This window comes from Myiozetetes cayanensis, unplaced genomic scaffold (genome assembly GCF_022539395.1).
Source record: "Myiozetetes cayanensis isolate MyiCay16 unplaced genomic scaffold, myiCay2020 scf36, whole genome shotgun sequence".
In the NCBI taxonomy this organism is placed as follows: Eukaryota; Metazoa; Chordata; class Aves; order Passeriformes; family Tyrannidae; genus Myiozetetes; species Myiozetetes cayanensis.
In genome coordinates, this window is record NW_026087588.1 from 10,253 (window position 1) to 28,610 (window position 18,358).

The 18,358-nt window shown below is 57.2% G+C and overlaps 4 protein-coding genes across 6 annotated transcripts in view; 2 read left to right on the plus strand and 2 right to left on the minus strand.

Moving 5' to 3' along the window:
• Positions 1-905: 905 nt before the first annotated feature.
• LOC126646642 (uncharacterized) lies at positions 906-4,924 on the minus strand. The gene is made up of 2 exons (XM_050328113.1): positions 4,823-4,924; positions 906-4,364 (listed from the first exon to the last, which is right to left on the minus strand). Exon 2 carries the CDS (start codon positions 4,331-4,333, stop codon positions 3,497-3,499), a length of 837 nt encoding a protein of 278 aa, XP_050184070.1. The 5' UTR covers positions 4,334-4,364; positions 4,823-4,924; the 3' UTR covers positions 906-3,496.
• Positions 4,925-4,975: 51 nt separating this feature from the next.
• SCLY (selenocysteine lyase) lies at positions 4,976-10,006 on the plus strand. Of its 3 annotated transcripts, none has more exons than XM_050328107.1 (13): positions 4,976-5,072; positions 5,308-5,408; positions 5,488-5,600; positions 5,685-5,785; positions 5,897-6,047; positions 6,315-6,442; positions 6,522-6,686; positions 7,057-7,163; positions 7,472-7,508; positions 7,858-7,941; positions 8,090-8,192; positions 8,369-8,444; positions 9,082-10,006. In XM_050328107.1, the coding sequence occupies exons 2-13, from the start codon at positions 5,359-5,361 to the stop codon at positions 9,239-9,241; spliced, it is 1,275 nt and encodes a 424-aa protein (XP_050184064.1). In that variant the 5' UTR covers positions 4,976-5,072; positions 5,308-5,358; the 3' UTR covers positions 9,242-10,006. The 3 variants fall into 3 exon arrangements, with proteins under 3 accessions (XP_050184064.1, XP_050184065.1, XP_050184066.1); XM_050328108.1 differs by lacking the exon at positions 4,976-5,072 and adding an exon at positions 5,109-5,205; XM_050328109.1 differs by lacking the exon at positions 4,976-5,072 and adding an exon at positions 5,118-5,140.
• A 594-nt stretch (positions 10,007-10,600) lies between these two features.
• Positions 10,601-13,931, minus strand: SLC35G2 (solute carrier family 35 member G2). The gene is made up of 2 exons (XM_050328110.1): positions 13,115-13,931; positions 10,601-12,375 (listed from the first exon to the last, which is right to left on the minus strand). The coding sequence occupies exon 2, from the start codon at positions 12,351-12,353 to the stop codon at positions 11,124-11,126; it is 1,230 nt and encodes a 409-aa protein (XP_050184067.1). The 5' UTR covers positions 12,354-12,375; positions 13,115-13,931; the 3' UTR covers positions 10,601-11,123.
• Positions 13,932-18,063: 4,132 nt separating this feature from the next.
• STAG1 (stromal antigen 1) overlaps positions 18,064-18,358 on the plus strand; it is a 155,231-nt gene continuing 154,936 nt past the window's right edge. The window contains exon 1 of the mRNA XM_050328118.1: positions 18,064-18,156. The gene's annotated coding sequence lies outside the window, so the exon portion shown is untranslated. The remainder of the gene's footprint in view (positions 18,157-18,358) is intronic.

The window sequence follows — 18,358 nt, forward strand, 5'->3', positions numbered from 1 at the left end:
ATTTGCATTTTGGGTTGTTTTTTGCATTCCTTCCCCTCTCTGAGCTGGGCAGGAGGCAGGGCAGTGGTTGCTGAGTGCCACGTGAAGCGGCACATCCGTGCTGGGAGATCAGCCGGGGATTTCTGTGCGACCTCACTTAGGGCTGGCCTGGGCAGCTCTTAGGAACTTGCAAGGACTGTGAAAAGGCAGCTTTTGCTTGCAGAGAGGTGTAAAATGTCCCTGGGGCTGGCACGTACCCAGCCTGGCTGCCAGGGTCCCAGGCTGGGGCACAGAGGTTTCAGGGTGTCCTCTCCTTTCTACTGCTCCTCTTGCAGAAAGGTTCAGGGTGCAAAGGCTGAAGGTATTTCTCTCTAAATGCCCAGTTAAATCAGTGACTCAGTGTCCAGAAAAAGTGTCCATATCCCTGGGATGCACTTGGTTCCCTCCTGCAAAATCCATTGAAGCAAACACGCCCTTTCCAGCATTTCCTCTTTTACCACTTCCCTTCCTCACTGAGGGTCTGTGGTGCAAACCATGGCCCTGTGTGTCTCTTGGACACCCCTGCCCCTCACTCATCTCCCACACCAAATCCCTGAGCCAGGACAGAACAGGCAGCAGTGGGACACCCACGTGTGGGATCAGGCCTTGTGTGTCCAATGCCAATCCCGCACCTGAGGCACCGAGAGCCCACATGAAATGCTGCCAACACGTGCAGAGGTTTCATTCCTCCCCCCCTCACCTTGGGCTGCTCCAGATTAGATTCCCATTTCCAGCAGCTTCCCTACCACTGCCCCACACAGTCCCCCTGCACACACCAGAGCTGCTCCTGCAGGGCCCATGAGGGAGAGCTGAAGCAGAGAAGATTTATTTTAGCTTCAGTTTCCTCTTTTCTCACCCTTTAGAAAGAAGAAACAAAGGCCCAGAAGTATGTTACATTAATTTATTTGGGACACACCAAAAAGGAAAGTCAACAACTGTTAACGTACAAAAGTACAGAATCCTGGGACAAGATTTGCTGTCCTGATTAAAAAGGCACCATGGTCCCAAAGAAGAGTAATCAGAATACACGATTTAGAAATTTTCCCCCCTGTTGCAGCAGAAACAGAGCCAGGCTTTGGCTCTATCCACAGTCAAACCCAGTTAAAAAACCCCAAATATGATTTCAGTGCAATACACACTGCTCAGCCTGCACAGGATGGTGTGAAGAGAATCCCAGCCTAGAAGATGGTCGGACTTCTTTTTGCTTCTGTTTATTTTCTGAAACAGTGAAGGTGGCAAATCACTAAGTAGGCAATGAGGAAGGCAGCAGACTGCTGACACCTTCGGCTCGACTATCTGTCAGACACGTCAGTTCAGCTGAGACCAGCAGGTTGACTGTGGGGCTTCTGAATGAAATGTAATTCCCTGTGATAAACAGGAAGTCAGATTTGACAACCTTAAATTCCCTGAATCCCTGAAAATCATAAAGCACTATACAGTTGTGTTCCATATCCGAGCCAACCCCGGTGAATTTGCTTTACACACAAGCATTTATACTGTCAGCTATATCTGTAATACAAGGGGGGTTACAGCAGTTATTAAAATACTTCTACTTCGGCGAGGTCCGAGCTTGGCTATATTCCCTGCTGAAACAGAGCTGCTGGTGTAGAGGCCCAGTGAGAGGCTCAAGTCCAGCACTTCAGGGCTGGAAGGCAAATAGTTTAAACGTGACATAATTTGCACGGGGAAGTCAGTGAAGCACATCAGAGGAGAGAGGGAGGGCTGCAAGTGTCAGGCAGCGCAGGCTGGGGGTGCTGCAATCAAACCTGTAACTCTAGAGTGATGTGAACACACGGCACTACACATCCTGGAGCATCTTCCACGGAGAGCTACTCAGACACAGAGCGAGGCCCCGGCCTTGCCTGAGGAGCCAGGGCCCCGGGAAGGCGCCGCAGCGCTCGGGACACTGGGCCTGCCGGGGCAGCACAGCTGGGGCCGCCGGCCCAGCCCTGCCCAACGGCACCAGAGCTGCTCTGTGTTCCCTTCCTCCTTTGGCATAGGACTTCAAAGCAGTCCGAGCACTGATTCATCAAAAGGAAAGGAACTGTCAAAATTATTTGTACATGCATTTATTGTTAAAGGGAGCAAAAGCCAAAGAATGAAAGAGCACGAGTTAATGTCAGTAAATGATGTGCAGGACGGAGAGGAAAGAAATGGGGAAAAGCTGAGATACTGGAGTGGGGAAACCAACATTCACACTGGAAGGTAAATTTTAAAACCAGGCAAGTTTGCGCTTTTTCTACCAGAGATCTTTTGTGGACAAATAGAGACTTGGGGGTTTTCCATTTTCAGTGTGGTCTGGCAAGGTTTGGGAACCTCACCAGAGAGATCTCTAGCACTGGGTTTCACTGGAAGTTCAAATCTCTCATCTTTAAAAACCAGTAAAGCAACTCTAACTAAAAAAGTCACAGACACGTCACTGCTCAGGATGTACGTGGGCAAGAGGGTCACGCTTTTTTCAAACAATCTCTGGGTGGAAAACTACCATCTCCCCACTGCTGGTCTGCACGACCTCGGGGGTGGAAAAGCAAGCCCAGATCCAGGTGCCTGCTGCTGAGAACACTACAGCTACCCACACCTGGGAAAGCTTTTTCTTCCCTATATCCTAAAAAGGCAGGATAATAGTTTATAAAATTACTCTCATCTTAAAACTAAATAATGCAATTTGCATTTCCCCCTACGTTACCCCCCTCCCCCCAAAAATAAAACATTACCACTTCATTTAGGATTCACACCCCAGATCCTATATTAGGGACTTCATGATAAAACTCATCCAGTTACAGGAAGGTTTATCCTGACCAAGGAAACGTCATTAAAATAGAATCTAGAATAAAACATTCAGAATCACCAATGCTTTTACAGCCAAAGCACTCCACTGTCTCCTGATGTCTCCCCCCACCTCGAGCAGGAGAGCAATCCCCTCCCAAAAGCGCAGTGTGCCTCTCTAGGGCTGGGTGACACATGCTCCAAACCCACTTCCTTCCTTGCAGGAACACCGCCTCCTGCGGGAAGGGCCGAGCCCCTTTGGCCCCGCTGCAGCCAACGGGGGCCAGGGCTCCTCAGCGCGTGGATTCTCTGGGAGCAGCGAGTCCAAGCTATTACCCTGCAGTAAATCCCAGTCCTGGTTTGTACAGTTAGGGCCACCACCGGCTCAGAAATGTTGAGAGACTTCCAAACTCCATGGATGCAGACAGGACTTTGGAAGAAGAGGCTTACACGCTACATAACTTTGGATCATCAGCCACGTTTGAGCCTTGGCATTGTTGGCCACTAACAGCTCATCCTTCCAAATCCACGTGGTTTAGTCCTTGCTGCAGTTGTCATCATCCCAGCCCTCTTCCCTTGGAGGCAGGATGTTCCTGAGCTCTGGCTTGGGGATCCACAACAATCACTTCCAGTGGGTGGTGGGGTTTCAAACTTGCCTCCGGTGTGCATTGCCCCTGGCACTCCAGCAGCCGTGCCCACCCCGCGGCGGGCGCTAGCAGTTCTTCACCTTCTCCACAGTCTCGTAGAAGCCAGGCCTGACCCTGCGGATGCTCATCCGTATGTGCTCGCCCTCCAGGGGCGCGGTGGTGCTGGCGGTGCAGCGGCGCTTGCGCCGGCCCCGCAGCGAGAAGGCCGGGGCGCCGCCGTTCTCCTCCTCCGCGGGGTACGACTCGTCCACGCTCGTGCCCTCGTCCGACTGCTCCTCGCCCCGGTCCTTCACCTTCGCCTTGCTCCCCTCCTTCTCCTCCCTGGCGAGCTTCCTGAAGTGCTCCAGACACTGGATCTTCTGCCTCCTCTCCATCATCTTTAGCTCCTGCTTCTCTGTGAAATCTTCGTAGTACATTTTTCTCTCACTCCTCTGGTCTTCCAGAAACTTCCACTCGATGCTGGTCATTTTTATCCCACTGTACTCCTCCAGTTTATCCCTCATTTGCGTGTCTGTGCAGAACACATCAAAGAGCTTCTCGGAGCTCTCGTTGAATCTGTCGGCCCGGTCAGAGAACTTCTGGTTCTGTCTCTGCTTCCTGGTCTGGTACAACCTGGTGAACTCCTCATACATTTTGAGGATGAGTTTCTTTATGTTCTGCGTGGCGATGGTGTGCAGGTTGCAGACCAGCCAGTGCTCCTGCAGGTGCTCTGCCAGCAGCTGTGCCGCGTCCTCCTTGGAGCGCTGCGCCTGGCCGGCCCTCTTGGGCTGCAGCAGGTACAGCATGTTCTGCACCACATCCTTCCTGGTGGGCAGCACCCCCTGCGCGAAGCCCGACGACTCCACGTACTCCACATTGCCCAGAGTCTTGCGTGCCCGCACCTCGGTGTCCAGTGCTTCCATCCCTGCTCAGGTGCGGAGGCTACCACGGGACCTGGGGATGAGCGAGAGGAGAGGGGTGTCAGGGGAGCCGTGTTCCCGCACAGGCCCCCGGTGAGAGCGGGGCTCTGGGCCCCGTGCGGCCGGAGCGCCGGCCCGGCCCCCGCCCGGCTCTGCAGGCGGGCCGATCGCTGCCCGCAGCGGCTCCGAGCCTAATACGGAGCGTGAGCCAGCACCCGGCGGTGCCGCGCCCCGCGCCGGGTTAGGAATGCCGGCACACCGCGGGGAGAGCGGGCCCGGCCTGGCCCGCGGCGCCCGAGGCCCCGCTCAGCCCCGGCCCGGCCCGGCCCGGCCCGCACCCACGCGGCGCGGCCGCCCCCGGCACGGCCCCGCGCAGGTGCCGCCGGGCCGGGCGGGGTGTCGGGGCCCGCGGTGCCGAGTGACGGCCCCGGTGCCGAGAGAGGGCCCCGGTGCCGAGAGAGGGCCCCGGCCCCGCTCCCGCCCCTCGCTCACCGGCACGGCGCGTGGGGACGCGCGGGGCCTGCGCGGGGCCGGGCCCGGCCGAGCCGCCGCCATCTTGCACTGGGGCAGCGCCGCCACTTCCGCCCCCGCCGGAACCGCCCCCGTGCACCGGAACCGCGAGCGCCTGGCCCCGCCCCTTCCGCCGCGGCCTGCGGGAACGGCGCGTGAGAGCGGCCGGGGAGCGCGGCTGTGACGGAGGAGCTGATTGGTGGGGCTGGCACGGACAGGAGGCAGCTGATTGGTGGGTGCTGGTACAGGCAGGAGGCAGCTGATTGGTGGGTGCTGGTACAGGCAGGAGGCAGCTGATTGGTGGGTGCTGGTACAGGCAGGAGGCAGCTGATTGGTGGGTGCTACGGGCAGGAGGCAGCTGATTGGTGGGTGCTACGGGCAGGAGGCAGCTGACTGGTGGGGCTGGTACGGGCAGGGCAGGTCCTGGTCCCTGCCGTGGTGCCCACGTGTCCGTGCCTGGGTGCCAGGGTGGAGCCAGGGCAGGACTCGGGCAGTGCTGGCAGCAGGACAGGACTGCGATGGGCGCTGTGACAGAGTCGGCGGAGGCGCGTGGTGACCCGGCTGAGGGGTGAGACCCTGCCCTGCCCTGCCCTGTCCCGTCCCCCCCTGTGCCCCCCAGTGCCCCTCATCTGCCCCCTGCCCCACAGGAGGGTGTACCTGGACCACAACGCCACCACCCCGCTGGCTCCCGAGGTAGCCCAGGCCGTGCAGAATGCCCTGAGCCAGGCTTGGGGCAACCCCAGCAGTGCCCACCCCGCAGGTAAGGACCGGGGGGGATGGAGGGGGTTCCCTGGGCCAGACCCGTGTCTGGGGGCCACGGGAGCTGCTGGTTGTTGTCCCACAGGCAGGAAGGCCAAGGAGCTGATCAGCAGCGCCAGGGAGAGCCTGGCACGGATGGTGGGGGCCTGGCCTGAGGACATCGTGTTCACCTCAGGGGGCACGGAGGTGGGAGCACTGAGCCCCGAGCCCCTCCCCAGCAAACAGCGGTGGGGTTGGTGGGGACAAAGGGCACCTGCTCCTTCTGAGCCTTCACCTCCCTCTGCTTCCTGTCACCAGGCCAACAACATGGTGATCCACACCGCCCGCAGGCACTTCTTCGAGAGCCAGCCCGGGGACAGCCCGGGAACACCGCACATTGTGACATCCAGCGTGGAGCACGACTCCATCCGCCTGCCCCTGGAGCAGCTGGGCAGGGACAGCCTGGCAGGTGGATGGCACAGGGGCAGGGTGGGCTTTGCACGGGGGAATTCTTTCGACAGGCATTTCTGTGGAGGAGGGTGGGACCTATGAGCTCCACGCTGTTTCCATTCCCCCCAAAAGGGCTGTGACTGCCCCAGTGGTGCCCCACTCCCTCAGGAACGTGTTCTCTACCTGTGCCCCTGCTGCCCTGCACTCCCGCCCTGCCCGGTGGGGTGCAGGCAGTCCCGGCGCCCTGGGGCTCCCAGCAAACGTCACGCTTGTTCCCTGCCCGCAGAGGCCACCTTTGTGCCCGTGTCCCCGCAGAGCGGGCGGGCCGAGGTGGACGATGTCCTCGCCGCCATCCGGCCCAACACCTGCCTGGTGTCCCTCATGTTGGCCAACAACGAGACCGGCGTCATCATGGTGAGTGTGGGGCAGCCCCGCACAGAGGTGCCTGAGCAGGGAGAGGAGGGCCCTGCACACAGCCCCTCACCCTCCACAGCCTGTGGCAGAGCTGAGCCAGCGCGTCCGAGCCCTCAACCAGCGCCGGGCGGGGCAGGGGCTGCCCCGGGTGCTGCTGCACACGGATGCGGCCCAGATGATCGGCAAGGGGCGCGTGGACGTGCAGGAGCTGGGCGTGGACTATCTCACCATCGTGGGGCACAAGGTACGGTCCCTCCTCACCGTGGGGACACAGGTACAGCCCCTCCTCACCACGGGGGGACACAGGGTGTGGCCCTGTTCACGTGGCCCACCTGCTGTTCACCCCCTCAGACATCTCTGGGTGGTGCCAGGGGATCTTTGAGGGTACCCTGGTACCCCGTCAGTGGCCAAAGCACGGCGGGGGCTGTGCAGACCCTGCGGGTCAGGGCCCTGTCTGGAGCGGGGAGCAGGAGATGACCAGGAACGGGGAACAGCCCTGCAGTGGTCTGTGCCTGTGGGATGGGCAGGGGCCAGCCCTGGAGGGCAGTGGGTATGTGCAGGAGCACAGGAGGGGGTGGCAGTGTCCCCAGGTCACAGTGCTGTCTGTCCCACAGTTCTACGGCCCCCGCATCGGTGCCCTGTACGTGCGCGGCCCCGGCACCACGGCCCCCCTGCACCCCCTGCTCTTCGGGGGGGGACAGGAGAGGAGCTTCCGCCCAGGGTAAGGTGGCAGGGGGTGGCCCGGGAGCTGGGGCTGGTGGCCAAGCCACAGGTGGCTGCTTTGTCTGAGCTGAGCTGGCAGCTGTGGCACTGCCAGCCTTGGGGCGAGCAGCCCGGCACAGCAGGGACACACATCCGTGTGTGGAACTCCCTGGGGCTCAGGCTTCACCACAGGTGGGACCCCAGGGTGGAACTGCCCCCTTCCCAGAGAAGTGCCAGCGCTTGAGGGGTCTCACACAGGGAATGTCTGTGCCACAGGTTGGGTTTCTTGTCTGGAGAAATAACTCACTCTTCCCTCTTTCCTTCCAGCACCGAGAACACCCCGATGATTGCTGGCCTGGGCCAGGTGAGCCGGTGATGGACAGGGCTGAAGTGGTTCCCTGCAGGTGCTTCCTGGCAGAACCAGCACAGGGACAGCCACTTGTGCCCCTGATCATTAGAAGTGACAAACTTAGTGTGCAGGAGAGCAGGAGAACTACAGGGAAGGAGATGCAGGTTTCTGGTGCCAGTGGGAGGAGGTGCTTTGGGGCACTTGCTGCAGGTTTGCAGCCCTGGCAGTCACACAGCTCAGGGCACCGAGGGGCCGTGGGGGACACAGTGGACTGGCAATCACAGAGGCTGTTCTAGTCTGGACTCCCATTCCAGGGACCACACATAGGGGGAGGTGTCAGAGTGTTGGGATTTTCTCTCCTCAGGCTGCAGAGTTGGTGAGCATGAACTGGGAGGCCTACGAGGCTCATATGCGGGATGTCCGGGATTACCTGGAGGCCAGGCTGGAGGTGAGCACACCTGGGCCCTTCCTGGGGTCTCAGCCTGCAGAGCAGGGTCTGGAGCAGGGTGGGTTATGTCCCTCTGGTCCTGCCATCCCCTCGTCAGGGCAGAGCTGCTCGTGAACCTTGGGGGTCCACAGCCCTATGATTTCTCCAGGCCTCCTTTGGGAAGGAGAGAATCCACTTCAACAGTCGCTTCAAGGACTCCAAGCGACTTTGCAACACCTCTAACTTCTCCATCCTGGGACCAGGTCTCCAAGGTAGCTCTTCCCCCACCACTGACCTGTGCTGTGCCCACGGAGCCAAAGCCCCTGCCGCTCCCAGCCCCTGTGGCTCAGCCCCTGTTCCCTCTGTGGCACTGGCAGGACTGTGGGGCTGGGTGGCTGTGGGGCAGGGTGGCCCTGGCACAGAGCAGAGCTGTGCTGTGTCACTGCAGGGCACAGGGTGCTGGCTCACTGCAAGGTGCTGCTGGCCAGCGTGGGGGCTGCCTGCCACTCGGACAAGGGAGAGCGGTAAGTGCTGGCTGCTCCAGGCCCGGGGTCTGCCATGGGAACAGTGGGCAGGAGGGAGGGAAATGGGGCAGAGGGGGGCTTGGGCAGCATCACCTGGAGCAGAGAGGGTGCAGAGCTTTCTAGAGGGCTGAAGGGCCGGGAAGGGGACTGTTGTAGGAGACACAGTTGGAATGCTTCATTGCTGCTTGGAAGGACTTTGTCCTTCCCAGCTTTGGTGATCCAGCTGAGCTGGGGAGTACTTTGGAACTCGTGTCGCTGCCAGAAAGGAGCCTGCCTTATATCCCTGTGTGTCTGCCTCACTCACTGCAGCCCAGTTTGGGTCTCCAGATGGCTCCTCTGGGGAAGGTGGGAACAGCAGCTGCTTTTGGCCTGGTTTAGAGCAGTGCTCTTTAGATATGGCAGAGCTGCCAGTCCACGGGGACACGGCACGGGTTCTTCCTGGGAGGGGAAGAGCCAGATCCACCGTAGGGCAACAAGCCCAGTGAGAGCAAGTGCCCCTTGGACAGCAGTCAGGGTGCTGTGCAGGAGACAGGTTTGCCTGGAGCACATGGGCTTCTTCCTACGGCCTGGGGAGGTTCCTGGTGGTGTGTGTGCTTCCTTGGCCTTCAGTTGAACCCACTCTCCCCTTGTGTGGCAGGCCCTCCCCGGTGCTGCTGGGCTGTGGGATCCCACCCGCCGTGGCACAGAACGCCCTGCGGCTCAGCGTGGGCCGGGACACCTCGCGCGCAGACGTGGAGCTGGCGGTGCAGGACCTGCTGCAGGCGGTGGCACAGCTGGAGCAGCACCACGGCCCGTAGCCCTGAGCACCCTCACAGCCGTCACCCAGGTCCTGGGGAGGGGGACTGTGCCCTGCTTGGCTCCTGGGGCCTCTGCCAGTCTGCGCTCAGGGTGTCTGAGGGGGCAGGGAGGGTGTGAGGAGGGGGCTTTGCTGCTCTGGGGCAGCTCAGGAGCTCGGCCAGGACTCACCCCCACTGGGGAGTGCTGCTGCCAGGTGCTCCTTGCTGCCGGCAGGTGCCCAGCTGGCTGCAGGTACAGCATGTGTTGGCAGGAGGGAGGCACAGAGTCACCAGCTCGGCTCCCTGCAGAGCGGGACAGGCACAGCAGCCGTGGGAGGTGGAGCCTTTTGCCCTGGTTGCTTTCCACAAAGGAAGCTTTCCCGCTGTCTGAGCAGTCAGAGGAAGAAACACCATCTGCCCCAGAGGGAAATCAGCTGATAGAAGCACAGCAAGATTCTGGGCTGGGAACTGCCCTGCCCTGAGCTACCAGAGGGATTTTTGGCTGGGCACGGCTTTCCCAGCACCACCTGCTCCCCTTTCTCTTGTCCTTCCTGCAGTGGGCACAACTCCTCCTGCCAGCTCCTCCTGCTCCTCAAGGCAACAGTGATCGGGGCAGCTGTCACTGTGCCAGCGCCTGAGGATCCCTGCCCCCTGATACCAGGGGTCACCGGCGTCACCGAGGCGGGAGGACGTGGGTGTCACACTGACCTGGACTGACGGGTGTCAGGGAACCTGCTCTCACAGCTGTTCATAGGAATAAAAGTAACTGCTGCTGCTGTGGCTTTTTCCAAGCAAAATGTATTTTCCATGGGGGAAGCTGGAGTGGTTAGGGTGATCTGAGTGATGCATTTTTTCTTGAAAATGCTCACGTCCCAGAAGAGAGGCACAGTCTGCTGGGGTGGGGAGGTGCCTGCCAGGCCTGGTTGGCATGGAGACCACTGACACAGAGCCTTGGATGCTGCTCTTTCTCTTCACAGCTGCACATTAGCACAGCCAGGAGCAGTGTTTGCAACCACAGAACCCTGGGGCTTTTTGTAGATCTGCTTTCTAACTGCAGTGGTGGGACCCAGGCCCCCTGATGAAGTCCCTGCTGCCTTCCAGGCTGGTCAGTGTTACCAGCAGTGCTCACACCTTGACCTCAAACACAATCTTTTATTTCTCCTTTTTTTTCCCTGCCTTGCATAATAGTTGAAACCTCTTTTAGAAAAAGTGGTTCCATAGGAAGGGTTTTGCTCTACATCAGGGGTAGATCTTTGATCCATCACAGGCCTCATAGTTCTTGGGGACCTTTCCCAGCTGAGGCACAACTGGAGACTCAGTGTTTGGGGCTCTCTTTCTCTCACAGGAGGTCTGGGCTTCCTGCATCGGTTCAGACAAAAATTTAACCACAAAGCACAAGAAGCTTTACTGACTTCTTCTTTATACACACAGGAAATACAAGTTTTAGCCACAGAAATCTAGCATTACTTCATTTAGAGTATTGCAGGCAAAGCCTAAGAAGCGTTACAGAGGATATGAGAACTCCGACCGCTGTAATGGTTTTACTGCTCATTTTCCTACTTCCACAGTGCACAGGAATGAGAGTCACTAGTGAATCCCTCTGTGCTGCCTTATCCAGGGAAGGGGAGGAAGAACATGTGTGACTTGGCCTGCCCTTCTGTGGGCCAGCCTGTGCTTCTGCTCGTGCACCCTGTGTGGTGCCCTTTTGTGTATGACAAAATGTCAGTGGTTGTGCGGAGCAGAACAAATTCACCTGGCATGGGAGTCTGGGAATGCCAACATTGCTACATCAGCTGAGAACTGAAATGGCAGAAAGAGGACCTGGTCACAACACCGGGGCACGGGAGCTGAAATGAGTTACGTCCACGTGGTCACAGCCAGACTGAGCCAGCAAAGCCGTGGTTCATTTAATGGAGGAGTCCACAATCTCCTGATAATGTTGCTGCCTTAAATTCTTCCAGGAGAGTTTGTAACATGCCAGGAAGAAGACGCTGACCAGAATGACGGCGGCCCCGAGCAGGTCGCAGGCACCCGGCACGATGCGCAGCACGAGGAGCTGCAGGGCCATGGCGATGACGACCTCCAGGTGCTGCACGGTGCTCACCAGCGCGGGGTGGAACTTGCTCAGGGCATAGTAGACCCCCAGGAAGGCTGCGGTGGAGCACAGGCAGATGGCCAGGAGGTAGCTCCAGGTTTCTCCGTCCAGGGGCACGATTGGCTCCTGGAGCAGGAACATGGTGGCCGCTCCCCACAGTGTCCCCGTCCAGCTGAAGGTGAACAGGGCTGTCCACATGCTGATGTTGTCCTTGATGGACCTGTAGACTATCATGGAGAGGGCGGTGGTCAGACCGGCCATGACGGTCATGGTGTAGCCAAAAGCTTCCTTCCAGGTGCTCAGCAAGGAGTTTTCCTCCTTAACAATGTTGGGGATCATGACCAGGCAAACGCCAAACACGCTGCCAACCACAGTAACCGTGTCTACGTGAGCCATTCCCTCGTCCATGAGTAAGAAAGCCAGAATGGCACTGAACACCGTGGTGGTCGCCCTCCACATGATGGTCCCATTGCTGGGGGGCACTATGGAGAAGGAGGTGTAGGCACAGGTGATGGAGACCACGTTGCACACCCCGTAGAAGAAGAGCCGGAGCCTGTAGCCTTTGGGGCCAAAGGGAGGCTCATGGTGGTAACACACCACAGTGAGGGACAGCAGCTGCAGGACCGAGCGGATGAAGATCAGCTCCAGGGAGGGCACTTTGGAGCGGTCAGAAATCAGTCTGGTGATGAGAGCCACGCAGCCGTGAGCCACGGCAGAGCCGAACAGGACTGCCCACGTCCTCCTGGACTGCAGCGGATTCCCTTCAGGAAAATGCTGGCACTGTCTCACCTCACCGGGCTTGGGCAGTTGTGCAGGCTTGGTGTCTATTGTACCAAAAAAAGTCCTTTCTCTCCTTTTCACATCACCCAGTAGTCTTCTCTTAGGATTATCCTCCTTAAATACTCCAGGATCTTCATTAACATCCTCACATCCTTCTTCTCCTGGCTGGGGATAATGAGAAGTGTATTTCACTGTTACCGTGTTGGGATGGATTTTCACTCGCTTTTTGACCGGGTATTTTTGGGAAGCCACATCCATTTCCTTAGAGAAATGCCCTGGTCTTAAGAAAAAAACCCAGAAATAGCCTGTTATTTAATGGTCAGTGAGAGATTCATTAGTATGGAAATGCTGTTAGTGTTTACAAGCTATTTTTATCAACCAAGCCCAAGTACTAGTAGATTGTTCTTGTTTTTGCTCTAGTTTTTCACTGAGTTACTACTTAATACTTTCAATATTTGGGCCATTTGGATCTCCTTAAAAGTGAACCATGGCTCCTCACTTTAGTCCCTAATTTTTGAAAATGACACATGTTCTCATTATGTATGGTTTGTATAATTCACTCTGCTATATTCTTGTTCTAATGAGAAAGTTTCATTGCAAAGCCTTTTACCCTGTAATTATGAATGGTTGTTAATTGCTTGCCAGTGTTACAAGGAGATGTTTGGCTGGAAGAGATGGCAGAGAGAACTCAGGGAAACAGGGAGCATCCTTGAGCAGGTCAGCAGTGAGCATGTGAATAACAACACATCTTTGAACAATACCTGGATAGTGTTAAACCCTCGTGTCTCCCAGTGAAGGTCCATTTTTTACTACACAAAGCAGAGCCTGTGATCTGGGGCGGGGGGGGGGGGCAGGGGAGGCAGGTTAATTCAGGCAGAAGGACTCACTAAAATGACTGTTTTCACAGCATCCCCCCCCTTCCATCTGTGCAGAGCCCTTCCAAGTGAAGTGGCAGCAGGAGGAATGAAACCTTCCCTGCCTTCTATTCACCCCAGCAAATAAACCTGTGCAGACCTTACCTGTGACAGAGAGATTTAATCCGGAACCAGAGTAGGAAAACAGCTCTTTGTCATTTCCATCCTTGCCTGGGTGTCTAGACAGAGACAGCAGCTGCTCTCAGGTGTTCCATAGGAAGGGTTAGAAGCATCTCAGCACAGAATGTGAAACCCAAGGGAGCCACACAGCCCAAAAAACTCTAGATGGAGAGAAAGCAATCGGTGTCACCTTGCCCAAACCACTCCTCAGCCATCTCTTGCAGAATTATTGATGGAATCGATCCAAGGAACAAGGGGTGGTTTTGTGAGCATAAGATTCCTAAGCGTGACGATTCAGAGCAAATTCCTCATTCCGTGCCTGCTGTCGTGTCTCACAGCGCTGCGGAGCGGAGAATGCCCGGGAGGACCCATCCTCCCCCCTCCAGCGATCCATCCCCGCCCGGAGCCAGCCCAGCCCCGCGGGCAGCACCGGCTCGGCCGCTGTGGGGGCAGCAGGGGCTGGGTGTGCACAGTCCTTGTCTCCAGGGAGGACCGAACACCAGAGCAGGGGAGTCCTGAGTGTGCCAGAGCACCGCCCGCGGACAGTCGGGCTGAGCAGCACGGCAGTGGATTGTCGGGGAGAACAGATCCGAGGCAGCGTCACCGTGTGTGCAGGAGAACACGGATCCAAGGCAGTGTCACCGTGTGCGCAGCAGCTCCTCACACAAACACTGACATACCTCGGCCAGGCTGAACCTTGGCGTTACCTCCCTCCCTGATCTGTGACAGCCAAGGATTGCCCGTCTCCTCACAAATGCGGTTTACATGAGAATGGGCCAGGCTGCCTTTCCCCTCACAGGCTGAGCGTCTGTTAACCCGCTGCTGCACCCCGGCTCAGCCGTGCCCTGCTCCCTGCAGGCAGAGCAGGGGTCGGGATGGACGGGAGTGCAGAAGGGCAGCACCAGTTCGGACCTGCACAAGTGAGAGGGGTCCGAGGACAAGAAGCACTCTGCTCTGTGCAGGAGGCCTCGCCCAGCACTGCGAGTCACGTTTCTGCTGCTGCCCCAAACCCAGAGCATGCCCGGCACCAGCCGAGGGGAGAGGAGTGTTCCAGGGCGCCCAAGGCAGCTTCACGGGCAGGGAGCTTGAGAACAAGCAGCTGCAGTGCCAGGGAGAGTAAATAACGAGGGTAAGAGCTGGGTATGAGCTGTGCCGGCAGGAGCTCGAACAACCCGTCAAACATTTACAGACACCTGCCAGAAACCTGCCCATCAAACACTTACAAACACCTGCCAGAAATCTGCCTGTTTCACCTGCTACCTGCCCTTTTAATTCAGCTAAATTGTTACCAGAATCTTTCATATGCAAATGCAGAACGCAGTGCTTGAGCCCAGCCAGGCAGTGGTTTTCCCCAGCACAGCTTTTCCTACCTGGTGTTTTCATTGTGTTACAAACCCACAGCTCTGCCTTGCTGTCTTAAACAAAACTAGGATCTTCCTCATTTAAAGCACAACAACATATGGATCAGGGACAAAATAAGTAGAAGGAAAAGAAGACAAAAGGCAGACAACAGGCGTTATTATTAGAGTGACAGCAGATCTTCCTTGGTAAACTCAAGTCTCCTCGTTCAGAAACAGCTGGGGAAATGCTGCAAGTGTCCATGAAAACAAAACCAGAATAGCTAATTTGTTACTACAGCACAAACGGCAACTTTCTTGCTTCCTGACTTTAGATTACATTATCTTTCAACAGATAGCTGCAAATTCAATGAAACAGTTGCTAATCTGGTAGTGGCCTGTGAAATGTATTCAGGGATCTCTCTGGAGGAAAACAATGGCTCAGGAGCAGCAGCTCAAAATGGCTGTGCTGCACAGACACTGCTCCCCGGGACTCCAGCACTGGGAATACAGCGTTGGAAGGGCTGGAAGGTGCAGGGCAAGCACGTGTGATAGGCAGGAGGTGAGACGTAACAAAGAACAAGAAAATAACAGGAGTGCTTAACCCAAAATTTCACTCTCCCTACTGAATAATGAGCATATGACAAATGTGACGCCAACCCTCCCACAGTACATTATTTGTACTCCTTGGTGACCTTGCTTTTCTTAACCGGTGAGATTTTCCATAGAGACTGAGATTAGGGCATATCCCAAATCCTTAAAGTGTGTCCCTGACACTCATTTAAAATAGACAGTGATCAGCACAGCCTGTGCAGACAACCTGCTGCATCTCTTTCCGCCAGTGCCTTTTGTGGAGACGACATGAAGTTTTTATTTTCCCTTCATATCTGGAAACATAATACATGGTTTATTTACATTTTCTATGAAAAATGTAATTTGATTTCAAATCAAGTTTAATACAAGGCTGAAGATGAAGCACATGCAAAATTCTCAAGTTACGTAACAAAACAAACATCCCCAATTCAAACGACAACCTTGGACAGCCGTTTCAATCACCAGCTCATGGAAACCACTGACTGCCAAAGTGTGAACCGTTTTCCCCTGGGTGAACAAATAATCCCCGTGGATTCAGTAAATGGCACAAATCATTAATAGTACACACACCATGATTTCTTTTAAAAGAAAAAGAAAACCCAAATAGTCCCCTCCTTGCTCAGTCACTGCATGTGCTGGTTATCCAGGCAGAAATAGGTGATTATTTGCCACCTGACTGATGGGGGTGGGAGGCTTGCCATGCCTGGAGGGAAGGCTTTGAGTGGTGACTCTAACCACCAATTTTCAATAGACTCACAGGAAAATACTCTCATCTTCTGCCAGCTCAGTTACAATCAGTCAGGTGACTGCACTGTTATGGGAAGGACTCACAGATGTGGCAATTGCAGCCCATTTGGAGTCGGGAATGAGAGCTTGGCCATCCCTGTGCTCTGACAGAGGATGCGCCTGTGCCTCTTCTGTGGAAAATCCCACAGTCCTGAAGGATCAGGCTGAGATTGCCAGAGGGGTGGGAGCAATCTCTACAGGAGAACTATGGTCTGGTAATTTTCCCGGGATATCAGATATACAAAAGACCCTCCCACCCTTACAAACCCACAGGACTGACTGAACTTGTGCCACCCTCACTAAGCACTTCCATGCAGTGACTTCTCAACACGAGGGGTTTACTTTTGATTCCTTGTCAGGGACAGGGAAATCTCCTAAATTCCTGATTCAGCACCATTATGTTACCTGAACCTTGCTGGAGATTTTCAGGTGCCTGATAGTTCAGGCAACTGCACATGCCAAGGGATCTGCACCCATGTGCTGTCCAGGTACCTTTACCTTTTTTAGCCAGATTGACACAAATCAATTGTGTTAAAAATACATGCAAAGAAACTCGAGTCTTTATTAAAATTTAATGAATAGCAAAAGGTATTTAAGAAAATGAAGGAACAATTACATGAAAGGTGTTTTTAGCACTTAAGCACAAGAACAAACATTATACACGAACCAACAAACTGGTATCCCGTGTCTTCAGATTAATTGAGTCATGTCCAGCAGCACTACCTGAGGGAAGAACCAGTACAGCCTTCACAAAACACAAATATAAACCCTACACTTCAGCACCAAGAACTGTCAGTATATTCCTGATAATATTTTGCTACCCAAAAAATGAGCTTGTGAGCTCTCTAAACATGTGGTTTCAGTGGGATTGTATATGACACCTTTAATTTCTCTTGCTTTCTCTAACCCATTCCCTTGCTGTATAAGGGGTCCAGAGGTGTCCATTTCCATGAAAAAAAGCTATTTTCTAATTTCTCCATTCATGCCTGTTGTCTGCTGCAGCCACTACCTCTGCAGAGCAACACTTGCATGACTGATTTTGCTGCCTGAAAACTTCCCATTCCAAAAGCCTTAATCTGAGCAGACCCATTCAGATCACAATTCCAGACACGGGAATTGAACAGAGAATACCCCAACGCTGAAGTACAATCCCCTCTAGCACAGGAAAATAGGAAACTACCTTGGTTAGATTAGGAAAGGCTGTAAGAGGTACATACAATAAGTGAAGCACGGGATGGCACCTTGGGGCTCACGACAGCAGAGGACAGGTTAAGATTAGATACCTCGCGTGCTGCTTTGGATCCTCTCCCAAGCAGCTGCAGAGCTCGGCACGGCCGCGGGAGTGCGGGGGTACAGCGGGGGCACCGGAGCCGTGCGGGAACTGAGCGATGGCAACTGCGGCCGCTGGAAGGGCGGCTCTCGGGGGGCACCGGGCTCGGCACAGTCCCCCGGGCACGGAGGCGAGGGGCGGCCGCTGCCCGAGCTCGGTCCCACCGCCCCCGGGCCCCGCCCGGCGCCACCGCCTCCGGCCGCGACCCCCGCGCCCGCTCCGGCCTCCGCCCCGCCGGGATCACCGGGATCGCGGGTCCCGACCCGCCACGGGCCGCGGTACCGACACTCCCGACCCGGCGGGGCCGGCCCGGTCCTCCGCACGGTCGGGCTGGGGCGGCACCGCCCTGGGCCCGCGCTCTGTCGCGAGTCGCCCCTGTCACCGGTGTTCCTGTCTCTGCCGCCTCAGGGAGCTCGGGGCCGCTCCCCGCCACCTCTGTCGCGATAGTCACCCCCCCGGTGTCCCTGTTCTCGCAGCAGCACAGAGCCAGGGGCCGCCCCCACTCTGTCGCGATAGTTAACCCCCTCCCCTCGGTGTTCCAGTCCCCACGGCCTCACGAAGCTCGGGACCACCCCCGCTCTGTCGCGATAGTCGCCCCCCCCCGCGTGTCCATGTCCGTTCAGCGCACGCGCGGACATTTTCGCGCGAAAGACGTTTTCCCGCGCGCCGCGCGCGCCGGGGGCGGGGCCTCTCCCCGACCCCGCCCCTTCCTCCCCGGTGCGGGCGCGGCGCGGGCGGGCAGTGCGGCGGCGCGGCCGGCAGGGGGCGCCGCGCGCCCGGCGCGCGGGGCGGCTGCGCCGAGCGGGTCGGAAATGCCGCCAGGTGGCGGTTTAGGATCGCGGCCCCGCTGAGCCCAACGGGCCCCGCCAGCGCCGCCGCCCCGGCCCGGCCCCGGCCCGCGCCCGCCGGACCCCGCCGCCAGCGCCGCTCCCGCCGCGCTCCCGGGCCGCTCCCGGGGCGCAGCCGACGCGCGGCCCGAGGTGAGCGCGGCGCGCGGGGAGGGAGCGCGCGGGAGGCGCCGATCCAAGATGGAGGCGCGAGGGGCGGGGGCAGCGGGGCCGGGGCCGCTCTCGCTCGCTCGGTCTCCGCGGCGGCCGGGCCGGGAGCGGGCGCTGCCCGTGCGAGGAGAGAGGAGAAGGGGAGGGGAGGGAAGAGGAGGCGGCGCGGGGCGGGGCGGCTCCT

Excerpts from the sequence above, each read along its gene's own strand:
- LOC126646642 (XM_050328113.1), bottom strand. The coding sequence starts at position 4,333 with ATGGAAGCACTGGACACCGAGGTGCGGGCACGCAAGACTCTGGGCAAT.
- SCLY (XM_050328107.1), top strand. The coding sequence starts at position 5,359 with ATGGGCGCTGTGACAGAGTCGGCGGAGGCGCGTGGTGACCCGGCTGAG. Across the intron at positions 5,409-5,487 it reads CGTGGTGACCCGGCTGAGGG|GAGGGTGTACCTGGACCACA; the intron begins GTGAGACCCTGC and ends CCTGCCCCACAG. Across the intron at positions 8,193-8,368 it reads CCTGGGACCAGGTCTCCAAG|GGCACAGGGTGCTGGCTCAC; the intron begins GTAGCTCTTCCC and ends GTGTCACTGCAG.
- SLC35G2 (XM_050328110.1), bottom strand. The coding sequence starts at position 12,353 with ATGGATGTGGCTTCCCAAAAATACCCGGTCAAAAAGCGAGTGAAAATC.